Source organism: Fringilla coelebs, assembly GCF_963513975.1.
Source record: "Fringilla coelebs genome assembly, chromosome: 5".
NCBI classification, from domain to species: Eukaryota; Metazoa; Chordata; class Aves; order Passeriformes; family Fringillidae; genus Fringilla; species Fringilla coelebs.
In genome coordinates, this window is record NC_140033.1 from 66,949,874 (window position 1) to 66,962,730 (window position 12,857).

At 51.2% G+C, this 12,857-nt stretch overlaps 1 protein-coding gene across 1 annotated transcript in view; it reads right to left on the reverse strand.

Annotated features, from left to right (window-relative positions):
- The window catches only part of LOC311153928 (sodium- and chloride-dependent GABA transporter 2-like), a gene marked incomplete at its 3' end in the record, with an annotated part of 32,467 nt that extends 20,552 nt beyond the window's left edge, over nt 1–11,915 (reverse strand). The window contains 8 exon segments of the mRNA XM_084206050.1: nt 767–899; nt 3,284–3,368; nt 3,926–4,066; nt 5,054–5,188; nt 10,113–10,334; nt 11,720–11,746; nt 11,749–11,784; nt 11,888–11,915. Of these exon segments, the coding sequence (XP_084062176.1) occupies nt 767–899; nt 3,284–3,368; nt 3,926–4,066; nt 5,054–5,188; nt 10,113–10,334; nt 11,720–11,746; nt 11,749–11,784; nt 11,888–11,903 (795 nt within the window). The 5' untranslated portion in view covers nt 11,904–11,915.
- Between the last annotated feature and the right edge of the window lie 942 nt (nt 11,916–12,857).

The window sequence follows — 12,857 nt, forward strand, 5'->3', positions numbered from 1 at the left end:
AGAAGACACCATTTAGGAAATACACTGAACTTTTCATTTCCATCTGTTCTTGCTGGTTCCAGACAAAGCCAGCTGGGAATGGGGTCAGGAGGCAGTAGCAGAAACTAAGTCATAGGGTCAGTGCAAATCAGAGTGGCACACTCTGTAACAGACAGCATGGAATGGAGCTGGACAGCAACACCAGCTTTTTCCAAAAACCTTACAAGAAATAACTCTGTAGTGACTAGTGTGGGGATAGAAAAATGATACTTTTACTGCTGGAGAACATGAGCAACTGTAGGAAAAGTTGGGGCAAACAGAAAGCATAAAAAGACAACTCCTATGGTGCTGAGGCAGAGAGGGCTTTGGGGCCATCATGGATACCTTTTTTAATATCTAATGGTTTTGAAGATTTTCCAGCTGCACTTGCCAGCAGAGGCAAGAACATGCTGCTTGCTCATGCTGTGGTGGGAAGGAAGGGAACATGCAACCACCCCAGACAGACGAAGACTGCAGGATCTCCTCAGCCTGTGAATGGAGAGGGACAAGATGGGCATATACACCTTGGAAATAAATGCTCTGAGATGCCTCAGTGCTTCCATCCTTTCCTGCCCAAAACCACAGAGCCTGGCTCACGCTGCTGCTGCACATTGAGCCCTACAGGCTCCCACCAGCTAATGCAGACAGCGATTCCCAGGGGACCTCAAGGACCTCTCTGAACCTGTAAAAGGTGAGTAGAACCTTGCTGTGACCAAGGGAAGAGGCTTGGCCAGAACCAAGGACTCACCTTGCCCGTGGACTTGACCCCTTTCCAAATGCAGAAGTAACAGATGATCCAAGCCAGCAAGAGACACAGAGCCAGCTCCCAGCGGAGACCACCCAGGTGCTGGATGCCATCAGAAATCTTTAGCACTCGCCTCCTGCATGGGGGGAAGCAAACAAACACACAAGGGTCACTAATATTCCCAACACCATGCTGGTTCTCACCTCCTCGGTGCCTGGTGGCTCTGGGGAGAAAAGCTGTCTTACTAACAAGGTTTAGGTCTGAGCTGAAAGCCTCAGAGAAATTAAGCAGTGCTCTTCTCTGAAAAATACTGCCAGCCTGGCAGGTCACACATGGACACACAAAGTCTCCTACTTTTCTGACATGCTGCAATCCTCCATGCAGAATCCATCAGGATCACCCAAGAAGCAGTGCTGTCCAACCCCTTCTCCATAGCACACTTTTCTCTTTTGAGGCAGGCACATAATTGAGCTCAGGACACAGAGCAGCACAGCATCCCATTCTGTGACTAAGACCCAACCACAACCACCATAATCCCCACTGCAGTCAGATGAGGCCACCTAGAGCATCCTCTCACAGTCAGTGTGGAGATAAAATCCTGAGCTGTGCGGACCTTGGTAGAAATGAGGTGAGATAGTAACAGCCTTTCCATGTCATGTGTGTGTCAAATCTTCCTCATCACTTACAAAAGTAAGAACTCATCCTCCTCTATCTCCCACACCACACAGTTGAACCTGAGTGTGAAACCCCAGGGTGCAGTCCCAGAAACCCAAGCCTGAGACAGGCAGAGAGGGACTTGCACAGCACTGGAGCCCAGCAGCCAGCAGTGTCCACGCTGCTGCAAAAGACAGCAATCACCCCAAAATAAAGGTGCTGCTGGAGAACCCTTGTCTGAGGCACACTGCTGCCCTTGCTGACCCACAGCCTTGCAGCAGATTGAGGGTGAGAGAAGGGTTGCAAAAATCACAGTGCACTCTCAGATATGCTTTGTCATGCTGCTCTTTGCCTGCTTCTAAGGTTGTGGACTCTAACCAGTGCAAAGGGTGCCACTGGACTGGAACTAACTGGGTGCTGTACTGCAGCCAGAAGAGACCTGTGGAGTGTGTGATCACCCCACTGGCAGGTCAGAGCTCCTCAAAGAAATGCTGGCCTCCTACCTCCCTGCCCAGGGACAGCAGGAACAGATGCTGCAGACAGTGGAAACAGAAGGAACAGAAGCAATGGACAGTGGGAATTTCCAGTCCCATGCTGCTTATTCCCCAGTAACACAGGGATGGCCACAGCAGTGATAAAAACAATGAATTTTCCAGCGTTCAGCCTCAGGAAAAGCAGCCTAAGGGAGGCTACTGCCTAATCACCTGTGAGCATCAGGCAGAGGGAGCACACAGGAGACAAAACAAAATTTTAAACTTTGGAGTTTAAAAGCAGTGTCCCTGTGTTGTCATCTTATAGCAAAAGCTCCCATACCTTCTCGATGATTTCTCATGGGCAGCTCTTCACAGCACTGACTCCTCCTTCTTCACAGCCAACAACTCCATCTCTCATCTCAGCCAGCTGCCCCACTCTTTTATAGCTCTCCTCCTTATTGGACACAGCTGTGGCCTGTTAAGGGCAGGCCTGCTCCTAATCCTTGGTGATTAGTACAGCTGCAACTCCTCAGGGGTGAGACTACCTTCTGCACTATTTCCTTACATTCCATCCCTCCACATCCCTGTGCTGAGCTGAGCACCCTGGGGGTGCTGTGTGTGTGCTCCATCCCCCCCTGAGGGTAGGCAGGGACAGAGCCATCCATCCATCCATCCATCCATCCACTCAAGGGAAATGCACGCTGGCAGCAGAGGGGGTACCTGCAGTCATTCAGCAGGGCTCAGGGCTTAGCTGGGCCTGCTGAGGATCGTCAGGGATCCTGACAGAGCTGTGCCTTTGTGACAGACATAAAGCTACTCTCTACCCCAGGATAACTAACACAAGGGGAGAAAACAATGAACACGAGGGACCAAATTTCAGGGTGCAGTTATCTGACCCTAGCATTTCATTTTGATTTTGGTGAGTTTCTCTCCTCAGCTTAACTTGCATATTAGTCACCCTATACTGAGGACGTCACTGCTTTTTCTATTTTTGAGATAAGACCAGTGCACATACAAAAGTCACTGCCCACCATGCCAGAGCCCCCGGGAACAAGCTGGTATCACACAGCAGCATGGATTCAAAGCAAAGAGATCAGTGAGACCAAAAAGGCCAAAAGGTCCAGAGGGACAGGAACACAGCATCAGAGAAGGACAAAATCAGGTGGCTCTAAGGCGTGCCAGCACAGCTCCAGAGCAACACCATGGGCGCAGTGAAGTTAACCTTGACTGACAGGGCTGCCCCTGAGAGCCTTCACTCTGACCTGCACAGCTTCCCCCTTTGTGTCCTCTTCTGGCAAGGGTGGGTTTGTAGGATGTGCTACTGCAGTTTGTCCCTGGCCCAGGGAAATGATATCTGAGAGGGAAGGGGTGTTCAGGCCTGTCCTTTACTTACTCCCAGAACTCGATGACCGGGGACGTGGCGTTTTCACTGGTCACGTTGAAGGTCGAGTTTGCCTTCTGAAGCTCCACGCAGTTCTCTGTGGGAAAGGCCCAGGGAAACAAGAACTGTAAGCAGCAGTGCCTGGAGTAATAGAGGATCTGAAAAATCCCTCCCTGCCCATCCACAGTGTTGAGACTCCCTGACATTGACTCCGGGACAAGTTGTAGTCCCAAGGATGCACAAAAAGAAATCTCTTCCGTGGAAAGGCTGGCAAGAAGTGTAGGACACTTAAGATGATAGCATTTAATTTTTCCTTCCAGTGGGTACAGTCCTGATCAGCATGGGCTCTGTGGCCAACACACAGAACAAGATGATTGAAAGGTGCCAAGAAGGAGGGCACCCACGTTTGCTGGAGCCCAGAGCAGGAGTCACCAGGGAGGTCACCACTGCACAGCACTGGTGCTTCTCTAGGAAACACTGAGATTAGCCAAGCCTCTCCCACAAAAGTGCCAACAGCACTGCAGTGACCCAGCACTCCAAACCTATATCCCACCCACACAGGAGCAAGACACTCTCCTGAAGCTTGGCCCTGGGCAGTAGTAGATTTCCCTCAGTGGGATCTGCTGGAGAACAGGGAGAGGGCTCCACACCCACCTGTGTTCCACTCGTGGTCACAGCTGCCCCAGGGGAGGTCAATGGTGAAGGAACTGAAGAGATAAAACAAGGCCCAGGCCAGGACAATGATGTAGTAGAAGTTCAGCAGCACGACGATGACCTGTGAGGCGTAGCCAATTCCTGCAGAAAGCGAGCCCCAAGGCAGGTGACCCCCATGCCAGGGGACAGGAACAGGATTCCCTCTGGGACCTGCTCACCCTGTGCTTGCACCTGCTGCTCTGCATTTTGAGAGCACTGCCAGATCCACATCAGTGGGGTGGCCACCAGAGCCACCATCCCCTCCCCAAATTCCACTGTGCCACATCAGTGGGCATCCAGTCAGGGGCCCCCAGGCAGCCCTCTTCCTGCTGCCCTGCCACAGCCTTCCCTGCTCAAAGGGTGGCAGTGGGAGGGATACAGGGCAGGGGTTGGGCAGCTTATGGTTGGAACACCACCCAAAGGGGCAGAAACATACAGTGGTGTGGCACCTGCTGAGTCACACCTCTTCTAACAAAATTAATTTTTTAATAATTTTCACTTTCCCTTTTCTTTTTTATTTGGGAAGCTCTTTTATTAACTCTGCACACCTTCTCTGGGAGGTGTTGGAGAAGCATCTAAAGGTTTTGGCACACGAGGAGGAGGCAACTGTGACTTTCAGAGAAATCAAAGAAAGTGGCTTGGGGCTGGATAACTGTGATGAAACTATGCTAGAAACAGAGGATCTGACTACTGACAATTCATTAAGAGAGCTGACACCTTCACCAGTAAGGTTTTACACAACCTGCAAACTCACAGAGATGACAGAGCATCGATTAAACAAAAAAACAAAAAAACCAAAAAAACCAGCAGCATGCTTTAGGTTCCTCTTAACCACCAGCAGCATTTTCCCCATTTACCTCTTAGAGGACAACCTTGATTGGGCACAAAGCTCCTTGCCAAAGCTCCTTTCCACGAAAAAGGAAACTGGGATGGAATATAACAGTGAGAACTGTTGGGTGAAGGTGACCTGAAGGTGGGATGTGTGAGGTGCATAACAATCCAGGCAGTGGGGACACATCTCTGCTCATGCCCTCAGTGTTCCAGGGCAGTGTCCCTGCTCCCCATGCCCTCCCAGCTGCCCCCACTCACCTTCAAAGAGGGGGCAGATCCTGCGCCAGGCCGTCACCCCTCCCTGGCTCGTGTACTGCCCCAGCGCCGTCTCCAGCAGGAACACTGGGATCCCACAGGTGAAGAGGAAGATGAGGTAGGGGATGAAGAAGGCACCTGGCAGATTCAAGTGGCAGATAGAAAAATAAGCCCCATGTGGGGACTGAGGTCAAGCTGTCTCTAGCCAGTCACCAGGCAGGTTCCTCCTGAGTGGGACAGCCTTGGAGGGATGGGGGCTGTGGAGATTGGAAGATCACAGACAAGATTCCAGGGGGAAAAACGTTTCCTCACATTTCATCTTCTGGAGTGATGTGATTACATGAATAATTCAGTATGTACAAAGAATGGAGAAGAAAGTTGTGAATAGCTGTATGGAAATACAGAACAGTCTGCTATAAAGACATTCCAACTTGTAATCAGGTTGGTGGCTCCTTTCCCATTGATTATTGTGGCTGGATAAGCTGACAAACCCATGGATGCCAATGCCAAGGCTCTGAGGAGCACATGGAGACTGACACTTTTGCCCAGTTTGTGGGGTTGCTCAGTCATTTGCTTGGCAAAAAGCAGCAGACATGTAAAGGTAGAGCAAGTAGAGCAGGAAAGCATGCACCTCACAGCAGCAGCCAGGGCTGCCCTCCTGTTCCAGCCCTGTCATGGAACAGGCAGGAAGAGATTAAACGATCCAGGCTTTTGATTACCTCAGGCTAATGTTAATTGCAGTGATGGCCTTTAGCCCACAGAGCACAGGAGACAGCCCCACAAGATGGTGCATGCACATCATGTGCCACTGACACATCATGTGCCACTGGAGCTGCTCAGGCTGTGCTGAAAGGCAGGGGCACAGGTCAGGAAAGAGGCAGGCTCAAGCAGAGAGCAGCATCTTGGCTGTGCCCTCAGAGGGCATGCAGGGTCAGAGGTGGCAGCCCAGCCAGGCACTAACTGGGGTTTCCCTTTTCCCTGCCTGTGTGATGCTGACTGGCTTTGGGCTCAGCTCGGTGGGGGTGTATAGGAAATCACAATCCTGGTGCACAAGAGAACTCAGAACCCAGGAGATTTCATTAAGAAGCTTAGCTAGCATGCAAGGGCTGGGAAAGGGAAGGAGCACTTTGGGGACTGACTGGGATTCCCACCCTGTGCTCATCTCAACCAGGTACAGAGCCACAGCCCCTACTTCTTGCAAAAAAATTTAAAAAGTGTGAGCAAAACAGACAGGGAAGGCACCTTGGCTGCTCCCTGTGGACAAAGAGGAGCTGAAAGGGGTGCTGGCTTAATGGTTTGACTCCATGATCTTAGAGGGCTTTTCTAATCTCAGTGAGTCTGTGATACCTGGCAGCCCTGCAGGAACAATGCACATCTGCCCGTATGCTGTAAACAAAAATTGGTGAAGGCAAATGACAGGGGAAATGTGAAGCACTAGAGGCTGTGAGGAATTTGAAGTCCCAGGCAGATTTTTCATCTCTGGCCCCCATTCCATGAGGTTAGAGCAAGGATGGTGCATGAGACTCTTGCATGGTGAGGAGACAGTTTCTGTAAGATTCCTTTGTCTTAACACCATCCTTTCAACTCCCAACTTGCACAAAATCATATCATCATGAAAATCAAACCTGTTTCCAGGAAAGATTGTTGTCATATAAAAGTTTGTATTTAACTAAACCCCAGGAGAGGTCTCTGAGGCAGCAAGTCAAGCTTTCCAGCCCAGTTTTCCCTTATTTGCAGCCTGGCCCATCCCCTAACCTCTGGTTATCTCAAGTTTCAGGAAGGTTTCAGGAGCATCCTGACATGTAGACTGTGAAATGGCACAGAATTATGGTGGAGAGAAGGAAAAATTTGTAGAGATGTGTTTCTGCAATCTGCCCTAATCCCCTCACATCCCAGGTGGGGAGATTGGTTTGCTGAGCAACAGACCTCAGTGAGAGCTGACCTAGAGGATGGATCCTGGGCACTTGTGATTAACACCATCAGTATTATTTAGCTAAAAATATATGATAAAGACTCTTATGCTAGCTCTGTGTAACCTCCTGCAGTTATCTGCAAGAAACTTATCATTTTAAGCAACTTCCCCAGCTGCCATGAACAGAGGCTTGTTTGTAGAGTATTTTAGGGAAAACTCTTCCAGCTGAGGCCTGAGCTCTGGCCAAACCCTGGCCCCTGCTGGTCGGGCTGTGTGCCATCAGATCCAGGTGTTTCTGTGCTAAAAATGTTATCAAGTCACTTTGACTTACTGATTTGGGCCTATAAACACTGAACCCACTTTTGGGGCTGAATCCACTTTTGGAGACCTCAGCTACATGGACACACCATGTAGGATTTTCCCAGTTGCTGGGAAGGGTTCTCCAGGTCCTCACTACAAAACAGGGCTCCCCAGCAGCTGTGGACTCTGGATGATGGTACAAGTATTCAGGCAATTGGTGATGTATCTATCTTTCTCAATCCCTATCCTGTCTCTCATCTAGTCATGATTAGGTGCATTACCTTGCTTCCTCTTGCTTGTTGCTAAAGCTGAGTGTGTAGTTTTATTGAATGTATCATTTCACTTTTGTGTTGCCTTTATATTCATAGTCAAATAAGACCTTTCTATTGGTGTCTGTGTTTTTTAAATTGCCCCCATCAATTGGCAGAGCAGGAAACAAGGGCAGAAATTACTCTGTAAGCATCCCCAGTGCCCTCCCCACCTCATTTTCAGCAGTGGGGGCCCTTGGGACTGGCAGGTGTGGGGAGCTGGGGAGGGGGTGTAGTGCTGGCAGCCACACCACCAGACAGGCTTCCCTGGTATTTCCCCATCAGAGGGGCCAGCCTGCTCAGGGAGAGCCTGGCCCTGCAACTGCAGGTGAAAGCAAGAGCAAACAAGTGCACAAACAACAATTTTTTGCTTTTCTGTGCTGTTTTTCTCTCCTATGTAGGGCTTTGGTCTCACACATTGAGCATTAAATGTGTAAGGGACTATTCATCCTTTGTTATGTGAAATTATCCCTAAAGAAAGGAAGAGTGGCTCTTTAAATAACTCAGATTTTGCAGATACCATTTCTTGAAAAGGCTCATATTTAGGCAAAGCAAGAGCTGCCAGCAGTTATCACCACTGCCTGCACACAGTTCAGAAGGGAGAGAGAGTCATCCAGCAGGGCAGAACTGCCTCAGACTGATGGGAGTGCTGGCACAAGAGTTAATGGCTGTAGGCTGGCTGTGATTGACCTGGGGCTGGAAATTAGATAAAGGCCCTGCACTTTTATAGAAGGATGGAAGAAGCAAGTGCCTGGACCAGCATTTCTGAGGGAGCATAAGGCAAAACCTCTGGGAACTTTTAAAATTCAACTTGAGGTGTTACAGAGGTTTTGATACAGTGCTGTCTGTGGTAGGCTGGGTTCCATGAGGCAGGAGGGAGCCTTGTGTCCTGCACCACCTCATCCCACTGCTCTGCCACAGGAGAAACCTTACAGAAACTGTCTCCTCACCATGCAAGGGTCTCGTGCACCATCCTTGCTCTAACCTCGTGGAAAGGGGGCCACAGATGAAAAATCTGCCTGGGACTTCAAATTCCTCACAGCCTCTAGTGCTTCACTGGACTTCACTTCAGGCCCATTTCTGCAGGGAAAAAGGGCTGAGAAATCCCTTTGAGTCTTGCCTCTGCTGCTCACACAGAAGCTCCCCTCTCCCCAGAGCTCTCCCCTGGCACCCAGGGCAAGGGGTGCCTGGACAGGGTTCCAGGTCCTGCTCCCATCAATGGAATAGTACCAAAGTTGCAGCAGTGGGACCAGACACAGCTCAATAAGCAGCCAAGAAGCATTTCCCACAGAAAAAGAACATGTGGAAAAAGTCTCCTTTTTCAAAAGGGAAAGAGACTGCCTGATCACCTGGTGAAAAGGAACAAGCACTGAAGAAAGCACGGCGTGAAAGCAGCTAAACAGTGTTTAATCCTCTTTTATGCCATTGGGATGAAAGCAGTTTAGTGAGGCCCATGAGACTACTGCAAGCTCAAGCCAGGGGATTTCAGCCCCAGGTCCTCAGTGCTCACTCCCTGCCAGCTCCCAGCCAAGCACCACTTCCCCTCTCCCCTTCTGGAGGGCCCAATTAGGAACTAATCAGAGAGCAGCTCCCTCTCTCTACATGTCTCTGAGCCAAAGTTGAGAAAAACTTGATGTTTTCATTTTTTAAAGTTTTGTCCTTTAAAAGGCAGCCACAAACTGTGGAAGCCTGCAGTAACTCTCCACCTGCACAGCAAGCCCACATCTGCTGCCAAGGCACAGTGCAGGCTGACCTCGGGGTGGATGGCTGAGCCCAGCCTGAACAGCGCTCACACCTCAGTGCCAGCAGCAGCAGCACCCTGATTCCTCTGCATCAGCCACATCCACCCACACTCCCACAGCCCTTCCCTGGGGATCAGAGGCAGGGCTCCCCTCTCCCACAGCTCCCACAGCTCCAGTAGATGCCAAGGGAGTGGGGCAGCAGTGGTGTTGTACTTCTACCCCCGAGGCAGGAGAAACCCCTTCTCTCTGCCCTGTCCCTGCCACCTGCCTCTGGGACCCAGGGGACAGCCCTCCAAGGGCACACACAGGAGCAAGAGCTGTGTTCAAGAGCTCCTGGGAGTCCCCTGAGTTCCCACTCACAGAGCCAGCAAAGACACCAGGGCCCTGTGGCCTCTCCCAGTTCTCCCTGCCCTCCCACCAGGACCCACCATCCCATTTGCACAGGATGCCTGGTGCTCCTCAAGGAAGCAATGCCTGAAGTAAGACACAGGGCTCAGAAAGCTGAGTCCTCTCCCTGCTCTTCCAGCCTTCCCTCTGCATACAGCCACCCATTTCAGCAGCAGGAGCAGAGCTCCATTCATCTGAGGGAAACACAGCTCCAGCCATCAGAAACCCTGGGATATTCCCACGGCTATCCATGTCCCATTGGGTTCAACACAAGCCCCTGGTCGGGGCCCAGGTGGCAGTACCATGTTGGCAGGTTGGCTCCTTCTCTTCAGACTCATGACCTGGGCACAGCTGAGGAGCTGGGAAGGATTGTGGAGCGGTGCTGGTGACCAGGTGGCCCTGGCTGCTCTTACCTCCACCGTTCTTGTAGCAGAGGTAGGGGAAGCGCCAGACATTTCCCAGGCCAATGATCTCCCCAGCCACAGACAGCACATACTCCAGCTTGTTGTTCCATTGACCACGCTCCAGGGTCTGATCCTCCTCCTCTTCTTCCTCCTTCTCCTTTTCCATGCCAGGGTGTGTGGGCACCATTTCACCATTGCTGACAGCACCAGGGACGCTGTAATCCATCCCACCTGCAAATAGAGTTTCCTTCATTATATTCAGCACAAGCCATGCAAAGATGCAGAAATTAGGACCATGGGAGGCAAGAGAGGGGCAAGGACATGCACACACACATCTCAGACTGTTCCTCCCTTTCTCCTCATACAGATTCCTGCTGGTGCTAAGAGTGCACATGCATTTTCATTAGAGACTCCAAAATTATTCCTTGAAAGCCACTATTAGTTTCATTATTTTAAATTGCTGCATCTCAAAACAGTCCTGTCTCTGGAAGCCCATCCTCTAAGCCAGTGTTACACAGAAGAGCCAGCAGCTCAGGCTGGAGCTCCAACTGTGTTGGGTGTGGGACACAGACTTAGGGCTGGAGGGGGATGACTGCAGGATCAAATACTTGACAAGGTATTTTATAAGGGTTTCCCTTCTCTTGCCTTAGCCTGTTTTTACAGACCATGTGATGGGTGCCACAAAGCACACAGAAGTCCTAGACACAGGAAGAGAAAAAACTGAAACGATGGGAAAGCAAGTTTATCCTTTTGATGGCAGCAACTGTTGCTGACAATCTTCAAGGCTACATGAAAAGGTGATTTCCAGAACGGTGCTATCCTTCTAACAGCAGGATAAAGCGCGCAGAAATCATTGGCATCTGGGCTCTTGCCTTTCTCAAGTTCTGCCCTTCCAAACATCTGCCCATTTCCTGCAAAGCTTCCCACAGTACTGCTCTCAGACCCTTTGGCACCATTTCTAAATACATCTGTGCTAAGAGAAGATCAGCAGAGAGCAGGTGGGCACCACTTCACCACCCCACGTTCCCCCAGGTACCTCCAAGAGGACACCATTTGGAAGGATCACGGAGGGCTGTGCCTGTTCCTTCCAGGCGGGATGCCCTGCTGGCTGCCAAGTTCTACAGCAGAAAGGGTGAGGATTGTGGTTTTACCAATCCCCAGTGCCAAAGCTGGGATTGCTGAGCACCTCGTGCCAAGGAGGGCACCTTCCCCCTCACAGTGCCAGCCCTCAAGCCTATCCATGCCCTGCAGAGCACGCTCCCCCAGCCCCAGCCTTACACTGACATTTATTCATCCCTCCCTCACCAGAAGGGCAAGAAAAGGCACTGGCAGCGGATGACACTCTCCCTTATCCGAGGAGAGCTAAAAAAGGGCAAATCAGCACTTTCAACCTCTCCCCTCCCCCTGCTTAGTCCCTCTATGAAACACCTGGGGACGTGAAGAGGGCTAAGAAACGCTGGCAAGTGTTTGACAGCGGCCGAGAGGAAGGACTGAGAGGACCCCGCCACGCTAGAAAATTATTAAACAGGCAGAAAATGCTGCGTGACCTCTCAGGCCCGGCAGGGTGAGGGGCACAGGGGGAGCAGGGCCGGAGCGATCGGGGGCAGAGGTGTTACCTTGCGGACGGCGCTGTCGGGGCGCGGGCGACGGGAGAGGCGAAGGCAGGACCGAAAGGTGCTGGCTATTTAAAGTGTGGAAAGAAAAAAATTCAGCGGTGGTGTAATCCTAGACTTCGCCCAACCCACATTCCTTCCCCCACCCCCCAGGGTTGGACAAAAACCTACACATGACTGATTTCATGGCCAGTGCAAAGGGGCTCGTTCCCCCCGCCTGAGGGGCGCTCACGCTGCCCCCGCCGGGCTCCGTCCCGGGCCGGCACCCGGGGCTCGGCTCTGCTCTCTGCCCCTCGAGAAAGGGAGACCACCGCTCACAGGTGCTTCTGCAGCGCTGCCTGAGGGAGCCGAGACCTGCTGGGAGGAGGTAAGAGGCAAAATATGAATTCCCAGTGAGTTCCCTCCCGTCGCTGCTCCTTAGCGGGGAGGTGACGGGCACAGGGCAAGGTCCTGCATCGCAGCCGGACCCGCAATTCCCAGGACCGTGCTGCGGCCAGGAGCAGCGGCAGGCAGCAAAGCTGGGAATAAACTCAGCTAAGCGCTCTGCTGTGTTTTACTAAAGGCCCAAAACTGCCCCATTCAGAAATCTGGCAGGCTGCAAACTTTCTTCCCTCACACACAGGGATCTTTGCCACTGGTCTCATCCAGAAGCAGCACTGCCCCATCCCAGGACAGCACTCTGGAAGCTGCAATGGGAACAGACAGCCAAGCAGTAGATGAAAAGTCTCATAGCAAGGAGACAACCAGGCCCAGTTATGCACACCCAGCACCGGGCTGTGAAATGAGCTGTTCTTGCTCCAGAAGGAGGTCTTGGGATGACAGCATGAATGTAATGATGGCATTAGGCTCCATAAAAGAGGCAGACAGAACAGGATATTATTCATGGTGGATATGTTACCTCTGTGATGCTCCAAGGATGTACGTGAGGCAAGGTTTTAAAATATTTTTATTACGTCTGTCGATAAATATCTGAGGCAAGAGAGAACAGGAAAGAAAATAACACTTTTGGGGTCAGTATCCTCGTGTGAGGTGTGTAAAGTGGCAGGAAAATGTGTACAGGCAGTCTAAAAAGGTAGAAGGAGAACAAGAAAGAACTAGCAAGCACTGTGGTTTCACCACATGAATCTGTGATAAATTCTCA